This window comes from Vespa velutina, chromosome 3 (assembly GCF_912470025.1).
Source record: "Vespa velutina chromosome 3, iVesVel2.1, whole genome shotgun sequence".
In the NCBI taxonomy this organism is placed as follows: Eukaryota; Metazoa; Arthropoda; class Insecta; order Hymenoptera; family Vespidae; genus Vespa; species Vespa velutina.
In genome coordinates this window covers 178,947-203,075 of record NC_062190.1, presented here as the reverse complement: position 1 = coordinate 203,075, position 24,129 = coordinate 178,947, and the positions used below count along the sequence as shown (strand labels likewise).

Genomic DNA, 24,129 nt, shown 5'->3' with positions numbered 1-24,129 from the left:
AACAAAAAATAAAAGATAAGTCGAACGTTCTTACCGAAGAAGAAGAAGAAGAAGAAGAAGAAGTAGAAGAGGAGAGAATAAATCGAAAAGTGTAAGTTTGCTTTTCTGATATCTTCCTTTTTTCCTACTTTTTTATCGTATCTTTCCTTCATAGCCAATATTTCATCGTTGACCAAAAGTCGATGCAAAGGGTAGCGATATCCTTGAAGCTTTACACTAGCCACCAACAAAACTACGCGCCGGGAGAAGTTTTAAAAGGTACGGACAGTTTCTCATGGGACGTTTGCGATCACATTCGTCATAAAAACTCGACGTTAGGATCGACGAGAGATGGAACTTATACAAGTGTAAATTTTGAAGCTAGATATCGGAACATCGAGGAACATCGTTCATCATTGCTTTCTGAATATCGAGGGTTCGCTCATCGAACGTATAAAAAAATATTCAAAATAATTCAATAGGAAAACGCAACGATGATCATGTATATCGAGACAAGGGTGATATCAAAAGTATACGAGAACGAATTGAAATCTTACTTATTGTTTGAAGAACAATATTTTTGGAAAAAATACGGCGTTAAATTCCTTTCGGAAGTTAAGAAAAAACGGAAAGAAAGATCGAAACTGGTGACAAAGCTCTTTCTTTCCTGATCAACGAGTTCGATAAAACACTTTCGCAGCATCGATCCCGGAGCTTGCACGTTACATCGGGAGACGTTGTAGAAAGAGGGAGGGAGGGAGAGAGAGAGAGAGAGAGAGAGAGAGAGAGAGCGAGTAAGAGACAGAGCTCGTTTGAGTAGCAAAATTTGTAGCTGAATTTGCAAAACGCTCGCAGCCAACTAGTAGCAATGGTAGTGGTACAGGCAACGCTGACGGCTCTTCTCCGGTTCTTAACTCGGGAGTTTCTCGAACAGGTATAATTCGATGAACCTTACTGCCAGGCTTTGCTCTAAAATATAGAGGCATCGACGTTTATGAAATTATCTGGAAACTTTCGAAAAAGAACTTAAACTTTCGTATAATTCGATATTTATACAGATCGAGAGACATTATTAAATTCCATGGGCAACGTTACGAAAGGAAAAAAGAAGAACAATATAGGAAAAGGAAACGAGAAGGAAAAGAGAACGTAGGGCAAGATATATAGTAAAGTTCACGAGGCTAAGAGAGGGTGGTTCTATGAGGGCAGTAACTTTATGGCGACTCGTCCAGAGGGCAGAACACTCATTGCAAGATGGCCGTCGTGCCTCGGCATCCCGTGTGAGTCTCGACCCGTCTCGCCACCTGGATTTCAAGTATACCATCGTTGTCGGCGATCTCGGATGAGGAAAAGAGATACAGTGAGTACCATACGTCTCCAATAGTCTTCCATTCAACTTGAAAATCATCTCTTCGTGAGTAATCTCCTTTATATATTCGTATTTCGGAATTATCGTCATTGCGACATGATCGTATCGTCTTTGTTTCCTTGCCAAAACGAAATAAATCTTTTTTTTTTTTTTTTTTCGAGTTTACTACGCAATCGGATGGCCGAAGAGACGCGAAGGGTCGACGTGTCTGTGCGCGTTCGTGCGTGAGAGGGAGCGGGAGAGAGAAGTAGAGAAAGGCAAAGATAAAGAGACAGACAGACAAACAGAGATAGAAAGACGAGATAGAAATATAGATAGAAAGAGAGAGTGCTACATTGTGGATCAATAAAACGATGGTGGGTGGTTGTTTTGACATTTTGTATGTGTGTAAGTAGTACGGTCCACGGGGTAGGTACAAGTAATTTAAAACAGCTCACTACTATTCTTTTGTTCTTCTTTTCTACTCCTTTATATTCTTCTCCGTCGTCAATTGCCGCATATTTTTTATGTCGTTTTGTTATCGACATCTCTCTACCACGCGTTTTGCCGACTCTCGCTTTTTTCTTTTTTTTTTTTTTTTTTTTTTTTTTTTTTTTTTTTTTTTTTAATTTCTTCATCGTCTATTCTTTTGGACTTCTACGTTCTCTCTCTCTCCCTCTCTCTAGTGTCACTTGTAAGCGAATAGGTTACTCGATCTCGCGTAATCGAACACGCTAAAGGATTCGAGAGCGAATTGGGGATGATTCAAGTGGTGGAGAAGAGATTCGAGAGTGCTGTTCAATGCCAATGACGTGAGAGCGAATTTTGGGAATGGAATTTTGTTGTCCATTAAGCTCATTTCAAAAATGTCGATATTATGATTGAGACGATATTAATTGTTGAAAATTATTTTCTATCGGACGCTCTGAAAGAGCATCATTTTTTTTTTTTTCTTTATATATATCATTACTTCATAAGATTTGAGATTAGTCCAAGTTCTTATCAGATATTCCAATGTAATCATCGATTCGAATATATGGATTTTACTGATAGAACTTCCTTTGCACGATTCATTCCATCGTAATATAGAATTATTTTTGAAAGTTATAATTTCATGAGTTTTTTATTTCATCGTAAGATAATAGCACGATAGTAAAAAGGAAGAAAAAAAGAAGAGACAAAAGTGTATTGAACCGAATTATATTAAAAATGCAGGATGAAAAGATCGATAGGATACCACTCGAAATAAATAAAAGCAAGAATAGAGGAAAAAAGAAAATTCTTCTTATAGACGTTACTCGTACAGAGTTTATTAACCGTTTCTATGTCACGCAGCGTATTGCGCTGTTCACATTTTATATCGGAAAGTACCGAAGCATCAGCCCGTGTTGCGCAATTAACTTTACGCTTGGATCTATCGAAAGAAACGTTATTGCCCTGTTTGTCACTTTTCAACGTAGCTTCTTTTTTTAATTCAACTTGTTATCAAAGCTATAACTAATTTGACGAAACACACGATTTTTTGTATATTGCGAAACAAACGGTAGATCTTTTTTAGGTAAAAAGATCACTTTGAAAGGTTGTGATTATTTTTGCCATTAGAAAATCGAGAAGAAAATCTGATACCATTATTGCGTCATTTTCCTTAACTCATCCTGAGGTTGCCTTTTTTTTCTTTTTTTCTTTTTCTTTTTTTTTTTTTTTTTTGGAACGGAAGCTTTTACACGAACGAGGGAAAGGAAGTATCCGGCATCGAACGGGCGCGAAGTTTGTTTGATGGTTTAGGATTACTCGTTGGCACGAATTTGACCCGAATACGGTTAGAATTCGAGCCGTGAAACCGTGAAACGGTTTTCTGCAAACTCTGAAAAAGATAGCTTGCACGATGATCTACCATGATGGTCGAAAACTACTCTCTTTTTTCTTGTTTCTTTTTTTTTTCCATTTATCTTTTCTCGGGTCATCGAACGAATCTCGCTTGACAGAGATGTTTGTCAATGTAATTGTGAGAAAAATCAGAAAACTAAAATGTGAGCATTATTGAAAAAGTATATTTTTCTTTTTCTGAACAACGCTTAACATTCATTATTCAAAACGTCGGGTCATGTTTCTTTTTTTCTTCAAGGAAAAACTTGTAACGCCCGCACAATTCATCACGAAATGAATGGTCGTTTAGAATATTACATTTCGTGAAATTTACAGGAAAACTTAAAGACAATTCATTGCTTTATAATTGCTTTTTTAGTGGATAACATATGCCTTTCTCCGACTTTGAAAATCAATAATGAATGCATTACATTTTTACATACAATTTTGTGCTCGCAATTAATAAAAATTATTATTGGATTATTGTTATTATTATTTTTTTTTTTTTTTTTGTTTTTTTTTTTTTTGTCAAAGTAGAAGTTACATCAATTGCTTCTTTAATTCCTACGGCGAGCAATGAATTGTTTTTTCCACGTTTACCTATTAATCTTATGAGATGTAACATACGTCCTTCTCTTTTAGAAACCCATTCAAATATACTTTCTTTCGTACTTTATTCTTCTTATCTTCTTCTTCGATTCATGCCAAGTTTAGTCCATCGAAGTTACGAAGAACATAAGATATGTCAGCCCTTTGTTTTCTAGAGAACATAAGATCTGTCAATCCTTTGTTTTCTCATCATACGCAGTGTCTCTAATTCATTTCTTTTGGAATAATTGTTCCAACGATAAACGATTTATTATCAAGATTTATTAATGTAATTTAATAAATCATTTGCCCTTGTATAAAGGGAATCTTTTTAACGTTTGTTTTCATCTCTTTTTCGTTTATAAAAGAATAAAAACGTCCACGCCACGTGGCCATTAGATAACTAATATCAAAAGCGATATATTTCTTTCTGATACTTCGATGATCTTTATGGCTCGTTTACCGCCTAATCAATTTATTACTTTTACGGACCACTTTTCTTTCGTGTCGTTGTTAGACTTTCGTAGAACAGTTCCTACGTCATTTCTCGCGTGACAAGGCGAATTCCCATGATTGTTCTACATAGTAAGCTACGATAACGTAAGTCGATTATTTAAAGGCGAGGCTGTTACCACAGCATTGTCGTGGACCTATCTGCAACTTATACGAATTTTTATTTATTCATTATTCCTTTCACGGGATAACATTAAGCCTTCTAATGCAGATATATTTAAGTATTAAGGGAGAAAAGGAAGGAAAGGCAGGAAATATAGTGCCGAGTATTAATTTATCAAATGATATACTTAACTCATATTTTATATTGGATACGAAGAAATTGGATACGACTTACGAAGCAACCTAGATGAAACTATCGATCCATTAATTTTCTTCCCTCCCTTTTTCAGGTATGACCGCAGGAAATTTTTTTATGCTCTTAACGTGTAGCGCAAAGTGTAACAAACCATTATTTCCGAAATTATTATTACGGTATACATCATTTTTTACATTTTATATAAAAATTAATTATCAACATTAAAAATTAATATATAAACAATGAAGTTACTTGCAAGGAAGATAAATAGGTAATTTCTTCGGTAAGAACTACTACTTCGTCTCTTTTCAAAATGGATATATTTTGAAAATTCAAATATTTATACAAAAATATTACACGTATAACGGAAAGTTCTCAAAGACTGCAGAAATTTTTTAAATAGCAAGAAGTAACATAAATTTCTGCAACACTTTTGATACGAAAGTTGGCTGAAAATCTAAAATTTCGTGGATTTAAAGAAAGATTTCTTCTGTCCTTCTTGAAGTCCCTCGCAAAAATTTATTACGTACGTATTTACATAGTTGAACGCATATAACATATTGGTACTATAGTTTAATGTCAGGATTACACGGGCATTTTACATGCCGCGTGTTGCACGTTGCGTTTTCTCCGCCGAAATAGGAATTGTGTTTTAATGCAACTGACATAACAAGTATGGAACATACGTTCTGACACTCTTTGCGAAATGTCGCCTGTCGCGTGTCACGTGCGGAAAACAAAATATGTAATGCGATACAATATGTTTGGCGTGTAAAACGCCCGTAAAACGCTCATCCAGTCAAGATTCCACTCCGACGGAGAATACGTGGCATACAAAACGCATCCTAGTCTAAATAGTTGAACGAATTGATTTGAAATTTGTATCAAAGAACGGCTCCTCATACGAGATCTATGGTTCGATTTGATTTTCGGCTTTAAAAGTAAAATGAAGAAAAATAAAACGATTCGTAAAAGAAACCGCATGTGCATTAAAAAGGATAAAAATTGTAACAATATTTAAAATAATTCCAGGCATTAACCATGAATTACATCCCCGTATTATTGTTGAAAAAACCAAAATGCTGATTAGTTCTTTCCGTCTCGTTCTACTTCCTTCTATGTGTCTGAAAAATTAGCATTGCAATTTTCGAATTTTCTGAAATTAAAACTTTACTGGCTTGTACTAAGTTTATGCCCTTTTGTAAAATATTTTCTACTTTTAAAATGGACTAAAAAGAATTTCTTCTTTAGAGAAGCATGAATTTCATAGTTGTTGAAATACTAAGTTGAAAACAATAAATTATGGTGTTATACAAATTTCTCGGATTTATTCGTTTTTGAAATATAATAATTTAGGAAAGAAATTAACAATTTAAAGAAAATTCCAATGTAAAAGTTATACCAAGCTGTGCTGAGGGAGCGTAATAAATTATCCAATGTATCGAAAATTTATAGAAGATATAATTTTCTAAATTTAATCGTGAGACGATTAAAAAGAAAAGGAATTCTAGAAACTCATTAGGTAATAGGTAAACATTTTTTAGCTTTGAGAATTAATGATTTTGTTATTTCATTTTGAAAAAATCACATTACTTTGATTAAATGTGCAAGTTAAAATATGATATTACTTTTTATTATACAAAAAGAATTATATTAATAATACAATCGTCATCTAGACGTAAGAAAGTTACTGAGGGATTGATGTTAAATTAAAAGTGAAATTAAGTGATCGCAAATATTAATCGGAAAAGTTAAAACTTGGAAAGCATAGTATTATAAATAGAAAAATTCCCTTGTATTTATTTCTATCTAATCCTATTTTTTCTACATTCTTTATTTAATACATTATTTATAAATGTAGAGAATACGTGAACGTAATCTTTAAAAATTTTTTGCTCCCATGAGCAACATTAAAAAGAATCGGATTGATTCGTTTTATCTTGAACAAAGCTGTACTAAAGTAGAGTAGCCGACCTAAAGGGATATAGAATAGAGGGATGGAAATAATTTTGACGTATCGTAGCCACTGAAATGAATCTTCGTTCGGAGCACTCGTACGTAATACAATGCTCCTTTATATCATGGATATCAATTAATCATCTCGAATAATAATCGCTGTGGTAAACGATTCGATTATAGCGTTTGGAACCTAATGGAACGATGGGAAGAATTTCTTTTCGACCGTACAGCGTACGCTTCAATATTATATATGAATCGTTATAGACTTTGCGAAAAGAAACGAGAGATCTTTGTAAGTATTCATTGATCTCTTGAATAGAGGAAAAAAAAAAAGGAAAGAGATCTATAAATATAGATATTATTTGGAAGAAGAATTTCTTCTTTCGAAATAATTTTTTCAATGTCATCAAGGACGGGAATCATTGATCGTGGGCTCTTTTAAGCGAGGTCTTTAGAAAAACTTGGCCTTGACGCGAAAAAGCTCGACGTTGACAGTGAGCTTTCGATATTTCGTAACGATAACATAGAGTTAATATTTCAACTGGGAAAATATCCGTTCTCGTTTCACAATAATCGGACGTTATTATGTGTATATAAAAACGTTTGTTTGAAGAGGAACGATAGAGACTCTTTTTTTTTCCTTATTTCACTTTTTTACCAAAGAAACTAACAAGACTTTTCCCGGTGAATGATATCAAGTTTTGATCCGAGCGAAACCAATCTGTAAGTTGGTTGATAACGGAAGTAGTCACCGAAATGGAAAATCTTCTGGCGATTTTGCGTCGATCTATCGGTATGTCGAAAAGTTAATGCTTTTTTCTTTTTTTATTTTGATCTTTTGTAAAATATCTGTGAAGTGGCCAAAAATATTGTTGCCAATGACACGATCACGAATTAACTTTATAATCTATTAGAAATTAATACTATATATAGCTTATATAAGAAAACTCGAGATTATTTCGTAAGCTACTCGACACTATCCTTGACAATAACAATCAAGTGAACTTCGCATATATGCATGCATAGGGAGGATCTTGCTGATAGGAACAAAGGTTCACAGACGAAACCAAGGCTTCCATTAAAGTGTCACTTCGATAATGCCTGTCTATAAAACAAAAGAAGGTACGATCGATGTAAAATAAAATCGAAGGACGACGAGGATGAAGAATTGTTTGTTCACCAAATTTGATGGTGTCGTCTTACGAAGAAGCGACACAGGGTGAAGATTTTCAAGAAACATATAATATTATATAAAATCAATATGAAAACGTTCTTAAGAGAGATAAATGATGAATTCTGGAGAGAGGAATGATGGAATAATAAAGTGGTAAAAGTAATTCGTCTCTCTCACTCTCTTTTATTACGCTGAGCCAGAATAGCAAGACAAAGGGTAGGTCCTATCGGAGTTATCTCTGAAAGTAAACGTAGTCTACGTGCAAACGTAGAAGTATTATAGATTGATGCAATAGGTAAGGTAAAGAAGAGCAATCGAATAACAGTAGAAGTTGCTTAGCCAGACACCAAGCAAATACGAAGGCTCAGAAAACGAACTAAGAATAATGGAATTGGAAAGACTTACGGGTGTCGGAAGCGATGCTGGAACTGATAATGTTGAAGGGGCAAAAGATGGGACGTACCTCGTAAAGTGTAGAGGAGAGAAGAGAAGAATAGAGAGAGTGGGAGAGAAACTAGGACGAGAGGCGCGAGCCCAGGATGCACTGCTCCCAGCTCGGTCCACTGACACGAAACCGTCCACTCCTGTCAGGGGTGTAGGAAGGACAGGAAGGAAAGAGGCTGGATGAGGAGCGAAAGGGGTGGCTCGGTTGAGTATTCATCCCGAGCCCCGCTACCTTTTCCACGGGCACAACCTACTTTGCTACCTATTCCGTCCCGTACGCAACGGAATGTGGGTCGCAGAGGACGACAAATCGTCTTATTCCAATGATCTGCATCGTTGCAGGCACACGGATTTCATCCTTCCTTCCTTCCTTCCTTCCTTCCTTCCTCTCTTACGTATTCGCTTCGAAAATTCAAGACGAAGTTTTTTCGTTTTTTCTTTCTCCAAAGAAAGAATACAGCTATGTTAATCTTTCTCGTTCAGCGATGTTCTTTTCTTGATTTTACTAAATTTGAAGAAATTTGACAATACAAATAGATTAATTACGTTTTTGAATCGCAAATAACGAAGAATCCTTTCCTTATAAATACCTCTCCCTCTCTCTCTCCCTCTCTCTCTACCTCACTTCCTCTCTGTAAATTGATTGATCCATGCGAAGAATTTCTGATTACAGAGAGGGATGTACTTTACTTAAAGCAAATTACTCCCATCGCGCTTTAAATCAATCTCGGAGTTTCTCTATGAAGTGATATCCCATCTGAGCATCTGATTGCGACACCGATGTTATCTACTTAGAACAAATCGCCTCAACCGCAATTCGAAGAAACTCTCTAATTATCTTCGTAAAATTATAAGAGTTCGCTGATTGCGAGCTCTTTCTTTAACTTTTCTTACTGGACGATAACGCCTTCGATTATCAATTCAATCTTACTCGTTTTCAAGCTTATCTAAACTATAAATGTTTCTTAGTTTCGAAGAAGTTTCATTGTCCTAAAGGAAGAAGCTTGTCTCAACTTTCGATCCTACGTACTTTGAGTCTACGTACTTTTACGTTCATACCCATCTTTTCCTTTGTTCGAATAACTTTCTTTACTCTCTTTGGAATCCTCGTTTAAGCTACAATAACGTTTATAGCCTTACTGAAAAGGCAAGAAACTATAATTCTGTTCTACTTTAAGCAAGATGACAACAGAATCGAATTTTTACGTACCACGTAAAAAGTCACGTGGGCAGCACGAACAAACGTTTCTTGATTATCAATCTAACTTTCAACTTCATTGAAATCTCATTGTTAATTGTTTTTTCCAGTATATTATTTAAATGGTTGAAAATATTTACCGGAAATTATTCATTTAAGATATGCTAGAATCATTGGTAGAGAAAATAGTTTTGTAAATTCTCATTTATTAGAAAACTATCGAGAACAGTCAATCATTCTGTGAAAAAGATAGAGGAAGGATGGGAGGTTGGTTGAAGAGAGATAGATAGATAGATAGATAGATAGATAAATGATAGAAAGAGAGACGGCCATGGGTCGTTTACATGAAAGAAAATTAAATCCAATATTTAAGATAAACGCTTTATTTTCCTTTCATCGATTCGGAGTTGCATAAGAACGCAATAAAAGGGGCTTTTGAATTTAATTCGAATTCAAATTGTTATAATCTCATCTGCGGTTTAACTGAGTTTAGGATAAGAGAGAAAAGAAACTCTTGGAAAATCTGAGAATGTCTCCACGTGGTCGGAAGCACTTTCGACCGAGCTTAAGCTTTTGAAATCGATGGCTCAAAAGTCGGTGGTCGCAGGTGCAGCTTAGTCGATCCTTCTCGACGAGAGCAACAATATCTCGAAAGTCGGTTAGTAGGTCAACGACAGATGCAGTTGGTATATTCATTCGATGCACCTCCAGGACACGGTTCTACCACTCACCTTTTCTATATAGATCAACTCCGATTCGCAACCGGGAAATCTCTCATATCCGATTCCATAATATCAAATCGACTTTGCTATCAATTTTCATAATAATCATAATTTTACTTTCTTCTCTATATAAAGATAAAACATAGGTGTAGGCTAAACGATTTAGTTATTGAACGCTCAAAAATATAAATCGAGAGAAATATTCAGCTATTGTCCACCAATTCAGGAATTATTAAACGCCTATGTATTGATTTTACCAATACAAGCAAATAATGTATAACAATTACAAAACAATATTTTTATTTAAGTTTCCAATAAATCATCTATATACTAGCACGCATAGCTCGCGTAATATAGATGTATCTTGCCACAACTGTATAGGTAGATGTGGCATCCGTAAATAATTTTAAAACTATGTATTTTGTTGCAATTTAATTTTTAAATTACGTATTTACAAAAGAGAATTCATTATGCTTTAAAATATACACAAATATTTGGTAACAATTCATCGTTAAATCTTTTGGAGTTTAAAGACACGAAAGATAGCCACAAATAACCTACGACATCGTGTCCGCAAATTGCATCGTCAATCTATATATGAGTCATTGCAGCTATTATTTAACTAATAAATAATTAAGAAGTACAGGACATGAAAAATTATGTATTATATAATATTTAATAATCAACACAAATGATATAGCAAGTATAATCTTTAGCAATAAAATAATTAAATTAACATTTTTTTTTTCAATTCTAATGTATCAAAAATGTGCTATGAAAATTATTAATATGACAACAGGTTGCACTCAAAGTGTAAGCAACGCGTTTTTACAAATATTATGGATATTAAACTTTATATTATTATAAATATTAGATTGCCTGTTGCAGAAAAAATTTTAGGACGAAAAATTAAATAAGGCTTTGCTTTGTAAAACAATGTATAAACTTTAATGAAAGGTAAAAAAATGTTGACAAATTAAAATATATTGATTTTTTTATCTAGTGCCTGGATAAAAGCAACGAAGAACCGGCAGTAGAGAGATTACAAGTAATGTGTAACTTTTTATAACAGTGATTTTTAATTGGCGTTCCTGAGAATACTAGAGTTCCGCGAACTTGTTAAAACTATTCCACGAAATTATAAAAGTGGCGTACTACGAGTAACTATAAAGTTACGTTCGACGAGAACTTTAATATAAATGCGCAATGCCGTTTACAACGTAGATAAGATGAAATTTGTAGTAAACTAGGAAAAGCTAAGTAAGCGTCTCTCTTACAGTCATTCATTGCAGTTGTTTTGACAAATTCTATTTTTCACGTGTATTTGATTTATATAATAATTGATAATACCTTTAATTCAGATCTCTTCCATATAGAATCAGGTAATACATTTTTCTATAAATAAATACTTTTTAAAAAATTATTATTTTTCGACTGAAATTTATTATTTTCCGAATAAATTTTCCTAATTATATTTTCAATTTTTCCACATTCGAAAATCAAATACACCTAAAGATTGAATCACGTCTTCTTTGGAATGATTGAAAATGTCACTTCTTTGTTTTCTGAAATCAATCGATTTAACTGATTTGAATAATGTTCTGACCATGTGCAGTGCTTCATTGAATAGAAATAGAATAGTGAGAAGCTTCTCCGCTTTTTTATAGATACACTTGCTTTTGTTGATTGAACCAAGTTTTGAAATGTTCTGACATAAGTTTTCCTGATTTTTAACCTTCAATATAAGTATTTCTTGGACAGAATAAAGTTTCTTGCAACCTTGGATCAAATATTCCTCCAGACTTCTTCAAAACTATATATACTGATATAAGGGAAGACGTTCGCTTGTTAAAATGATAGACATTATAGTGTAACTTCGTGTCGTAGATGGGACATCGATTGAATAGCTCTTTCTAATGTTTTCACTCTTTCTACTGATTTTTTCAATGTTCTGTTTTTAAATTGCAATTGAAGCCACTCTCGTCTACATTATAAATTTTATCAATTTCAATAGTTGAGATGTTAGATCTCAACATATGGAACAAAAGATACTTTCGCAAAACGTATCGCGTTCTAAATATTGCTTTCTTGCGAGATACGATTCTATACACGTTCTTGAATTTCCAAATCCACCATTTACTTGTTTTGAATTCATATAGGTTCACCAGATCTTTTGCTTCCAAATATTACGATTTCAAATTCATATCATAAACAATAGATCTTCTGTCACAATTATACGAGATTTCTATTACTTTAGCAATAAATGGGCTTTTATGTTAAATGTTGCATTTATGGAACGTTGGCTTTCATGCGATATGCGCAGCGTGGCGAATATCTTTGTGTCAAACATTTCTATGAGGAATATCATTATTGTACCAATTACAAAACATAATTTTTACTCTTTTTATGATTTGTTACATCTCCCTTCGATAGATGACGAAATGAGAGTAGGCATAAATATTAGATTTGATATCGTTGAAATCTACAAAAGCACGGCGAGCTTAAATATCGCATTAAAATTGATCTAAATAAAATTGTTATGGAAGAATTATTTTAATTATAGCTGTTAGATCCTATGGCATTATTTTAGGTAGTTAGTTTTTCATTAGACAATTAAGTCTTTATCTTGACTTTATGGAACATAAATTATATAGATCGATAAGATAAAATAAAAGGTGATTTGGTAGGTAAAAAGGCTCTGCGAATCAAAGGAATTAGAGAACAGAATATTAAAGAGGAAAATTTCAAATCGCTTACTTTTTTTACGAGCGATGTAATAACTCGTGAATGGGCTTTTATCTCGATGATAAGTGAACCATGTTCGGTGAAAGTTATGAGAGACTACTCACAGATTGTTTTCAATTTATTGGAAATTTACTGATTTCAAAATACAGATTTAAACTCGATTAAAAATCTCTGTTACGTTTCCGTTTCGATTATTTGGTAACACTTATTTTAACATTCTTGAATGTAATTTAAATGTGCACGTTCACGCATAATTCCGTTCAATCTCATTTCAAGTCATCGATCCATCATATTTTCTCTACGTCCGACATCGTTGTCAACGATATTTTTATTAAATAACTGATGGAATTCTGATCTAATCTGCACTCTTTTGTCTGTGGACAAAGAAGATTTTCTAAAAGTGAGAATTCTCCGTCTATTCTCACCTTTACTCACTCTCGAAATCCGTGGATTAGGATCTTCAGACATATCAGTTTCGTACCGTTATCAATTTCGCGTACGCAAATATTATCTTTCATTTAAAAAGCGATATTTTAGCTGTTATTTTAATAAAGTTTCGTTATGATTCGTTAACCTCAATGTTTCTTGTAAATTGTATCTTTGTCATCAAAATTCACCTCTCTAAACCTCCAGAATTAATTTCTGTAGATTGCATCATTTACAGCATAGAGGATAGTGCTTTTATAAGTTTCCAAAAAATCTTTTTTTTCTTTTTTTTTTTTTTTTTTTTTTTTTTTTTTTTTTTTTTTTTTTTTCTTTTGCATATGAACTATTCTCGGAAAAACAGGATTTTGTGACACAGATTTTTATAAAAGAAAAATTCGAAAATTCTAACTGCTTGTTTAAATCTCCATCTTAAAATGAGACCTTGTTCATCAATTTTTGTTCATCAAGAAGTTTGAATGTTTTGAGTGGGGTATAATCTACGCAAGCTTATACGTCGATACGATAGGCGGCGCATAATGGGTATAACGTTTGCCCTGTTGTGCTTGTAGTTCATATTTTGTTCATACCTGTCGCTGAAGTCGCACACATCTCGAACGAAAAGTGATGAACATGGTTAAGTAATTGGGAAACAGATTGATTGATGATGGAGTTATACGGCCCATGGCGAAGAAGTTATCCATTTATTACGATCTATAGCATTAACTCTATCATCATAAATTTTTATCTTATCGATAGTAAAAAATTCAAATATGACGAAAATGTTCTTCATTTTCTGATATGTTTACAATTTCATAAAAAATGAAATTTTATTTTATTGATCGGGGCAAAAGCTTATTAAAATTAAAGTTGATGCCTGATTATTAAATGACACTTTTATAAAATGAAAAATAATATTTGCGTACGTGACGTTGATAATGGTACGAAAAGGAGATGTTCCGTCAATAAATGGAGGAAACAGAACGCTTAAAATATGTCGCTTTAAAGTTCAAAAGACACGAGGAATAGGCGGAACGATAAAAAACCTCTTTATCTCTGTGCCGTTCCATAGATGCCATACCGTAAAAGACTGCAGTTTATCAGAATTCTGTCAGTCATATCGAAAAAGAAAACCGTTAACGAGGATCTCGGGCGTACAGAAAATATATACGGATCTGAACGAAAATATGTGAACGTGTACATTTAAATTAATGTTAAAGTCAATGTGACCAAACAATCTGTATGACTGAACTGCGACCGAACAATCTATATGACTGAATTGAAATTTACGGATTGGCCTTTCTTTACTTGCAATTTTTTGTCTATGAAGTAGGGGGATTTTTCATCGCTCTATACGTTACCACCTTTTAACATTCTCGAAGTTCATAGATTAGAATCTGTACTATCTCTCGGATAGTTTATTGATAATGAATGAGTGAATGATTGGAATTGAAGTGTGAGTAAAGAGACAAAACGACGATAGGACGATGACTTAACTGACAATGGGATTAAACAAAAATATGAGAATGAACCTTTAAAGATTTTTTTTTCACGAAACGCAAATTAATCATTAGTTTTACAGAATACAAACTTAATAACCGATCAATGACTTTCTATCAGATAAAAATGTTAACATTTCTGCTCGGTAAACAATTCTGATTGGTTTTTTTAAATTTAATCAGAAGTATATTACGTCATTAAACGAAATGAGCTTCAGCTGACGCAAGATTCGAAATATTTAGCAGGATGTATTTCATAAACAAAGATATTGGAGGTCTTCCGTACTGTTTATGTTTCCAATGGTGTTAGGTGAGCGCACGAGTAGGCCGAGATTCGTAGAAGTATAGAGAGTATCAATAGCGATAGGATAGCGATCGTTAGGTAAATACATAGGTAGTAAAAAGGCGTCGGTGTAACTTCCTGTTCTAAGTAAATCGTTAGATTACACATTCCAAGCCTTCAAAGAGGAAAACATGAAAAAATAGAAGAAAAGGGAAACGTAAATAGAACATTTTTTATAAAAGATTATTGTCAGTTTTATGACCTTAGTGGTTTTTTATGTTTCGCAAATTTGTCTTATAATCAAAAATATTCCATGACCACTGTTTTAAAGTTAAGACGAAGAAAAATTCGTATAGTTCGCCGGTCGCAGTCGTGTCTTTTCAACTCAAATGACAAAGAATAGGGACAAATATGAAATAGTCATATTTAATAAACCACAGAAATATTTGAAAGATATTTCGTGATATCAATTAATCGTATCGTTCCGCCGTTTCTCAATTAACTTCATCAGCTAACTATCTGCGTGACTAAATATTAGTGTGTTCCCGCAGATGGTTATGTGGTATACATGGCATTAGATGCACGGTATGCATATGGATACCGTGCGGTATAGACTTTCTCATTCCGACGGATAGCGAATTATTTAGAATTAACAGTATTTTGGAATTGTAATATTACTTTTTTACATAATTTGAAACAAAATGAACATTCGATTAATAAAAAGTGACGAATCGTTTAATTCGTCACGAATACAATTTATAGGAAGGAACGAAAGAAACACCATCAGAATTTTCGTTTATATTACAGCACTAAAGAAGTGGTACAAGAAAATCGATCAAGCTGGCGCCATTCAAGCTTCGTTTCTCGAAGATGTCGAAGTCGCGAAACGGCGGCAGTAAGGGTAGCCGCAGTAACAGCACAGAATCGGAAGATTCTAGCCAACAGCGTTTGATTAATTCACCACTCTTGTCGACATCGGATACACTCGGAACGAACGGCAACAGTTTTGTCTTGAGAAACGAATCAACGGTGCCGAGTTCGCCTCCGCCTTCTTATCAGCACGTTCTCGAAGAGGTCTTGTATTTTTTTCCAACTTTATCATATCCGCCTTTTCCGTTTCATCCTTAGGATCGAAACGATAAAATTATTCTAACTTCGCCTGTGTTTCTATTTATGTAGTATTACATAAAGGACATCTGTCGTGTTCATTATTACTGTCTTTGAGTTTCTTTAGCAGTGCATTAAAATGCCACGATATAATTTTTTTTATATAAAATTACGATATTATTTGTTTCGTTCACTCGATCATTCGTATACGCGGAACCAATTAATCATGCTTTACTCGCATGTGTTCCAATATTGTGCATGCGGTGTACCGCCTCATATAATTCATCGCATTGGAAATATTAGTTATATGACATTACTTGCGCCACGTTTCTTTCGTGCCAACTTTTCTATTGATAATCAAATACTTTCTCCATCCATGGTTAAGATAATAATTGCAACTTAATTTCGTTAAATAAGTTTAAGGTAGGAAAGAAAGAATTGAAATTTCATATTAGCATTTTAATGCAATTCTTTAATACAAATTTTTATATACAATCATTTGGATACAATTTTTACTACTTTTTATACATATAAATATTTATATCATTTTGATAGAATTACAATTCTTCGTTGTGTAACGATTAATTTCATTCAAACGTCGATATCAATTATTAACGATTATTATTTTTCGATACTTTGAAACTATTGATCAAGCAAAGATAAATAATATAATATTGCGTGTATAATAATTTAACAGAAACCAATATCATCGTGATATTTCATAATGTCTAGGTATTAGTATAAAATTCAATTTGACGAAAGAAAATATTATCATCGACATTAACAAACGCTTATTTTATGAAAATCTATATTGTAATAAACATTTTCACATACCTTGACGCATAGTATTAAGATTACCAAGAAAATTTTCGAAGAAGTATGATCGTAAACATTCCAATGCTCATTTTTATAATTGCAGACGAGAATGAGGCAATCGGCTGATAATGAGGGGGAAGAGGAAATGGACGAGGTAGAAGAGTATACAAAAAAACAAGGACAAGCTTTGAAGAGGTACAAACCTGCTGTTAGCGGTGAAGGAGGTGGTGGTAGTGGTTGCGGTCCAGGAGGTGGAGGGAGACAGCCTGTCAAAGGGACAGAAATTCTTCATAAATCGAGCAAAGAATTTTATAGAGCGGTTGCCAAACAATGGGGAATTACTTGTAAAATGAGCGATCATTGCAGATGTTTTGATTGTCAGGTATGAAATTTTGCAATGTAAAACACTTCTTGCTTTTAAATAGCGCAACTAAACTAGAAACAAAATTTTCTTTTTCGTTCATTTTGAAAAGATCGTTCGTCCTTATTACAAAACAAAAAATTCTTCTAATCCTTTTATGTCGGGATTTTATAAAGAAAAATTTTTATATTGCATTATAAAAGACAAAGCGATCAATAATTCATATTCATACATTTTTTTGCATTCGAATATAAATCTTTCGTTCGTTACTTTTTTCTTTGGTAATGCGAACAGTGCACTTTTATTGACTTATCTCTCATATTTCTCATCTTTCTAAATATAAGTGTCTAGCTTTTAAATGTAAAAGATTAGCTAATCCAAATCACAGACTTTTTCTTCGTACCATCTTTATCTAATTGGTTATTAAAGTTAGAAAAGGATGGATTTAAAGGATTTTTCATTTCAAATATCGCAAAAGGGCGGAAAATAGCAATTAACTAGTAAGCTAATTCTTTATATATAACTTTACAGATTTTTCAAAGAAATTTATGAGATATCATACATGGAAAATCACAAGTGTGATTTCGTGATACATAACAAGCTCTCTTCTGTCTGAACTTCTAATTGAACCGACGATTATGTAATCGCTGAAAAATTTTTAATTTTAATATTCGAAATATTCGAGTTACTAAATATAGTACGTCCGCCTTGAACCAGTAAGACCGTAATATCTTATTTGAAAGTTTGTTAAAAGAGATTGTTAATTAGAAACTTCCAGTTGGTCTTTTAATCCTTCGTCGCGTCTCGTTGCAGACGAATCTCACGAGACAATATGTAAGTGGACAAACTCAAATGATTCTCGTCGGTTTAACTGGCCTTGCGCCGAGGAAAATTTGTTCGGGAGTTCGCTTTGAACAAGAATTTCAAAGACCCTTTCTTCCTTTCATCTTTGTTTAATCAGCGGTTCGACGACAAAAAGGACAATCGTTCTTCAATCGCTACTTATAACAATCGAACTGAATTAAAAGTAGCGAGAATAAAGTATTAAACTTGTTGATAAGTTCATCGAATTTCCTTTCGAATATATCACGATATTGTTTACTTATTGATTGAAAGTTCTTTTTTTAATTTCTTCCTTTTCAAGACGTTTTCACCGTTTAAATGTCGAATAAACGAATAAATAGATCGAATATAATTAAATAAGAAGGAAAAGCTGATGAAATGACACGATCATGATTAATGGCTAATCTAACGAGCAACTTATCTTTCAGAGTCATTACTTCGACTGCGAATATGATAAGGATGAGCATGGGAAAACCGACGGTGGATTGGGCGCCGGCACGCCGATGTTCCTTACCTCTATGATCCACGGCACGTCCTGTGTTCTCCTATAAGAGGAACAAATTTTCGCAAACCGACAAAACAAATCATTTTTGCTTTTTTCGAAGCCGTATATATTCGTGTTTGCCCAAGAACAGAAAAAAAAAAAAAAAAAAAAAAGAACGAAAGAAAGAAAGTATAAATAGTTTCTTGAAATGGACTGATTCATGGAAAGAGCATGAAGATGTTTAAGATTAATCGTTAAGAGGGACAAAGACGTTGAGACGGATAAGAAAAAGAGAAAGAGTAGGAAAGTGCGCACTCGACGAAAAGTCCTCCGACTACGGGGAGAGATTTCCGTTAATCCGGAGGTAGAGTCAAATTAATAGAGAAATATCGAATCTTTGGATTTATCTTCTGTACGCCCGCGAAATCTGCAATTTTCGATTTCTCTCTCTCTCTCTCTCTCTCTCTCTCTCTCGCTCTCGCTCTCTCTTTATCTATCTGTCTATCTATCTATCTATCTATCTATCTATCCATCTGTCTATCTATCTTTCTCGATCAAGAAAAAAGATTTGCCATAATAACAATTGCCTGTGTACTTAGGTACATTTGCGATTTTTCACCGACAACTTTTATGCGAGTTTGGTGATCCGTAGACGAAGAATAACACTTGTCAATTTTTTGCTCGTGGTCTGATTCATACATTATCCTTTAGGATAAAGACGAAGAACGCGGCAATTTGTATATTTAATGAGAACGTAACTGAAATCCAATAACCGAAAATAAAAATTAATTTAATAATAAAATCTAATCACGAGTTGCTACGTAGAATTCATTCGTTCGTGAGTTTGTGTCTCTGTTAAGTACCTCGTGCAACCTATAATCAAGTCTACCAATTTCTTTTTCTTCGGGATATCACGCCATTGGGTTTTTTTTTATAATATTCGAGTAACAATTTTATGAGAATCTATAAATAAATGGGCCTACGTTCTTTCGACGACATAGAAATATATCTTTTTGAACTAAAGTTAAGATTCATGAACGGACGTTCTAGTTTTCTGTGCGATATTAGAAGAGCAAGAGAAAAAATTACGAAGAAGTAGATAGAGATATTTACCGACTAGAAAATAAATACAACAAAAAAATAAATAAATAAATAAATCCTGCGATTTCCGAGAATGTAACATCCGATGGAACATCGCGACTCGAAACACATGAAAGTAATTTAGTAATGTAGTAATGAAAGATCTGGATCATCGAGCATCTGTTCGATGGGATGCATGTTCCGCGATTCGTTACATGAGTTACGTTCAGTCGTAACAAACACGTTGTTAAATTAAAGTGTGCGCACGAAAAATTTGACCGAGAACGATCGCATTTAAACTTCCACCATTCGTTTTCGTTCGAACGTTAATTCTCGAATGAAGTTCTTGAGAAAAATATCTTTTTCTTTGTCTAATTATACCTTTATATTTTATTATTTGTTATGTCATATAAATTTTAATTGAATCTACTTTTGAAATAATAATTAAATCTGATCGTTCATGGTCTTCGCTATGAGAAATTCAATCTGCCTTTAGCTAAATATGTCGTAAGATTGTAATACAAAAAGAACTTTACCTTTAGTTCTTCTAAGGTGAAAAGAATTTAACTAATGATATGATATAATTGACGAACTGTAGTGCCGAAGAGAGAGGATCGTCGAGAGAAGCATATAGTTCGATTATCTGATTCCTATCGAATCGATTGAGGATCGATGAATTCAAATGAAACATAATACAGTACCTGCCTATTTCAGAGAGGGCCGTACACATTGAATGCATTTACCAAGACGAAGCTTTAAAAGACGAGCTCGCGGATTAATCGGTTGAATCTAATGCATTCATTACGTTATGAAATGTGTCATCAAAATATATAGATATATGAATCTATAAAATAATCTATATATATATATATATATATATACACTTTCGAATAAAGATATGCCAGATACGACTTTAAAGCTCAAATTTATTTGTAATCTTTAGATGTACGTATTAACGTTGTGTGTGAATACATTGTGTGTGAATACATGCGTCAATAGTGTTTTCACACTAGCTCTTGAAATATTTACTGCTAAAGACGAAAAAATGAGTACTTGATAAAATAGACATTAAATAAATCAAATGAATGAACGGATAACGTAAAAATAATAAAAGATTGTGCGATCCCGCGTCTATGGATTGTAAAGCTTCGTTTTGAGCTCGATGAATTAAGAGTGTGCGTCTAATGCTGGCCTATTAACTTATATTCGTCTTTTCACAAAAAGATTGTTCGTTTGTACCTCGCGCCGAAGGAAATAAGGGATATACATATATATATGTGTGTGTGTGTGTATATATATATATATATATATATATATGTAACCCTCTATTGCCAAAAACAAATTTTTTGTATAATCGATATTATAACTTTCCTACTTATAATTATTGGAAAGAACACGACCACCTTGTACAACTTTATCTTGCACTCTATTTCGTTCGAAATATCTTTTTAGCTTATGTATGTGTGTGTTGATGTATGCATGATAAAATCAGCATGGAACAGAATAGGCACGACCGATGTAGTTCACCTTAATGGCTTATACTAGTTAAAATAAATATTTCTGCAAATTTTTTATTTATTTTAACTTCATTTCAATTATTAGAAACTTTTTATATATGTTTCAACTTTTGAAATGACTACCATCTTAAAACTAAAAGTTAAATTGAATTTTTTTTGCATAAATTTCAAATCAGTCTATTCTAACATTTAGATCGTTAATTATATTACCAGTGTGTGTGTGTGTGTGTGTGTGCGCCCGCGCGCAGGCGCACATATGCGTTTATACAATTACGTACGAATCTGCGTGCGTAAAAATACATTCATTATATATAAAAAGTTTGATGGAAAACTTAAAGATAGATAAAGATCTTCTATTAAGTCCATAAAATTTCAACAAAATTCATGGTTATACCTACACAGATACGCACATATATGTAATAAGATTTTGATATAAAACATAGAGAATACCAGTGGTCGTGCCTAAGAAGAATTGTAATAGAAATCGGACGGACGGAGACTTTCGTGATTTAAAAGAAGAGAAACCTTTTATTGTATAAATGAAAATCGAGGAAGTAAAGTAGGTTTTGACCTTTCTTCGAATATTCTCGATACGAGTTACGCTATTATAAACATTTTTCTTCATCTTATTTTTCAAAAATAACACTCGCGAATCTACTAGATTTGACGGCAAGTATATTACAAATATCGATCAAGTGGACGATTCGGAGTGCTATACTTATATGTGTAAAGTATTTTGTGCTCACGTATGTACGTCTAACGATATATATTCTGTGTAATCTACAGTGTGTAGAGGACAAAAAAAAAAAAAAATAAGAATTATAAAGAAATCATCGTTATAGAGTATGACTATAAAACTTGATGTACTTGTACAAAAACACAGCACCAATAAACATGGCCTAAGCAGCATGATATCCATTCCTTTTGTATAATCGAATATTCATGATCTTAAGTCGTTTTTAAGTTCGAAATGAGAGAAGCTCGTAAAGAAATCCAATAACGATTAATTTGAAAAGAATACCGTACAAGGCAAGGCGAGAAAAAATATTGAAAATTTTGATTATCTTTTGCGAATAGGCAACCCGTAAGAACACTACGGCAAACTCAATTATTATTCACTTGGCTGTATGTATGACTATATTTTCGATGTGTTAGACGAAGTAAGAAATATGCAACAAGAAGCGTGCAAAAAACATAATTACAAATGGTTTATTAATCAAAATCCTTTTATTCATTTATTTCATTATTTACGTCGAAGAAATAGAAAGTTAAATAATGTAACACTTTATAAAATATGTTTACTTGTTTCAGATACATATATATTCATTTCTCTCTTCTCAGTGATGATCCTTCCAATAGTTCCGGGGACGTTCGTTAATTCTTATTGTCCTTGAGACACTTCCTTCTTTTTCTTGTTTTTTTCTTCTTGTTTTTTCTTCCTCTTTTTTTTTTCTTTTTTTTTTTTTTGCTTTATTCATCGACAAATAACGTTCAATCAGCAAGTTGACACATCGCTTAAGCCTGGAACAGATCCGGCTTGCCGATGACATCACACTCGAGGTCTCTTTAGGGATCGATCAGCGTGTCTCCGCTCGTAGGTCGCGCGTGCGTCGAACACTTGTCGCACTTGCCTTTACTTCCTTACTCCTGCCACTTGATTCGCTCTTTTCCATCTTCTTAAACTAACTGCTCCATCTTTTTTATCCTCTATTTGTTCTTCTTATTCTCTTCTTCGAGCTTTCTCATCAGCATTAATATAGGCAGAATTTTCATCTTTCCCTTCTTCGCTTTCTGTATTTTCTTCTTTGCTTTTCTTTTTTTCTTTTTCTTTTTTTTTTTTTCTACATTTTTCTTTCTTCATTTCTCTCCGCTCTCGGACGTTCTATCTTCCACGAACACTTATGCTGAAAATACGAGCGAATAAGGAATAACATATCATGTGTCCGATAAATCAACAAACCTTTGGCAAATGTTTTGCAAATCTTTTGAAAAAGAGAAATATTCTTCTTCCTTTTTTACTTCTTCATGACAAATATAAAGTATGCAAATATTAGCATACGGTTCTAACGCTTCTCCATTTTATTTTCGTGATACCCAAGAGAAATCCGGAAATATAAATTCAATTTCATTCTTCACGAAGTGTATACAGTTATTCGATCGTGGGTCGAAGGAGTAGATATGTTAAGTATAGTATTGTCACGCACTTTCCCATCGTCTCGCCTTCTCCTTCGACTTTGAGCTTTTTGAAATCACTCGTTGCGTTTCTAGTCTCTCCGACTAACCGGTGTCACGACCTGCCTCTTACCTGCATTTTACCGCTGTCCCGTCCTCCCCTTCCTTCTCCCATCGACGTGACTTTTTGTTATCCCTTCCAATGATTTCCTTTCTCTTTTATTCTTACCGAAATGTCTCTTGGCCGTATACCCTCGTCATCCTTCTTGCTTCTTCAACGCTACTCCTTTCACGCTACGATTCTACGATGTACGTGTTAATCGTTACATCACGTCCATATTAATAAATTCGTTCATCATCGATGCAGAATGTGTTTTATTTTTTATCATAATTTGTGTATATCCTAGGATTACGTGTTTACACTCGTAATAATGTGATTACGATTATTGGTAATAACAACAATAAAGAAATATATTTCATTTAAACGATATAAATACAATTCCGCAATTATGTTATTTAAACTAAGTTTTTCAAATCAATTGATACAAGCTTGACAACGAACGTATTACGACGTACGTTGCGGAAAGTAGCACGTTTCATTTATCTCATGAAAACTAGCACATTTCAATTTATCGCGAAAAAAAGTACCTTTCGATTTTGTTCTCAAAAAGTAACATGTTTGGCCTATTATAACCATTAGAATCATTATA

The 24,129-nt window shown here is 33.4% G+C and overlaps 2 protein-coding genes across 6 annotated transcripts in view; one reads left to right on the top strand and one right to left on the bottom strand.

Annotated features, from left to right (window-relative positions):
- LOC124947781 overlaps positions 1 to 24,129 on the bottom strand; it is a 214,979-nt gene that overhangs the window by 64,297 nt on the left and 126,553 nt on the right. The window lies entirely within an intron of this gene.
- LOC124947784 lies at positions 1,192 to 23,788 on the top strand. Of its 5 annotated transcripts, none has more exons than XM_047490415.1 (4): positions 1,192 to 1,339; positions 15,847 to 16,113; positions 17,066 to 17,344; positions 18,595 to 23,788. In XM_047490415.1, the coding sequence occupies exons 2-4, from the start codon at positions 15,910 to 15,912 to the stop codon at positions 18,715 to 18,717; spliced, it is 606 nt and encodes a 201-aa protein (XP_047346371.1). In that variant the 5' UTR covers positions 1,192 to 1,339; positions 15,847 to 15,909; the 3' UTR covers positions 18,718 to 23,788. The 5 variants fall into 5 exon arrangements, with proteins under 5 accessions (XP_047346371.1, XP_047346370.1, XP_047346373.1 ...); XM_047490414.1 differs by having other exon boundaries at positions 1,267 to 1,393; XM_047490417.1 differs by lacking the exon at positions 1,192 to 1,339 and adding an exon at positions 1,605 to 1,704.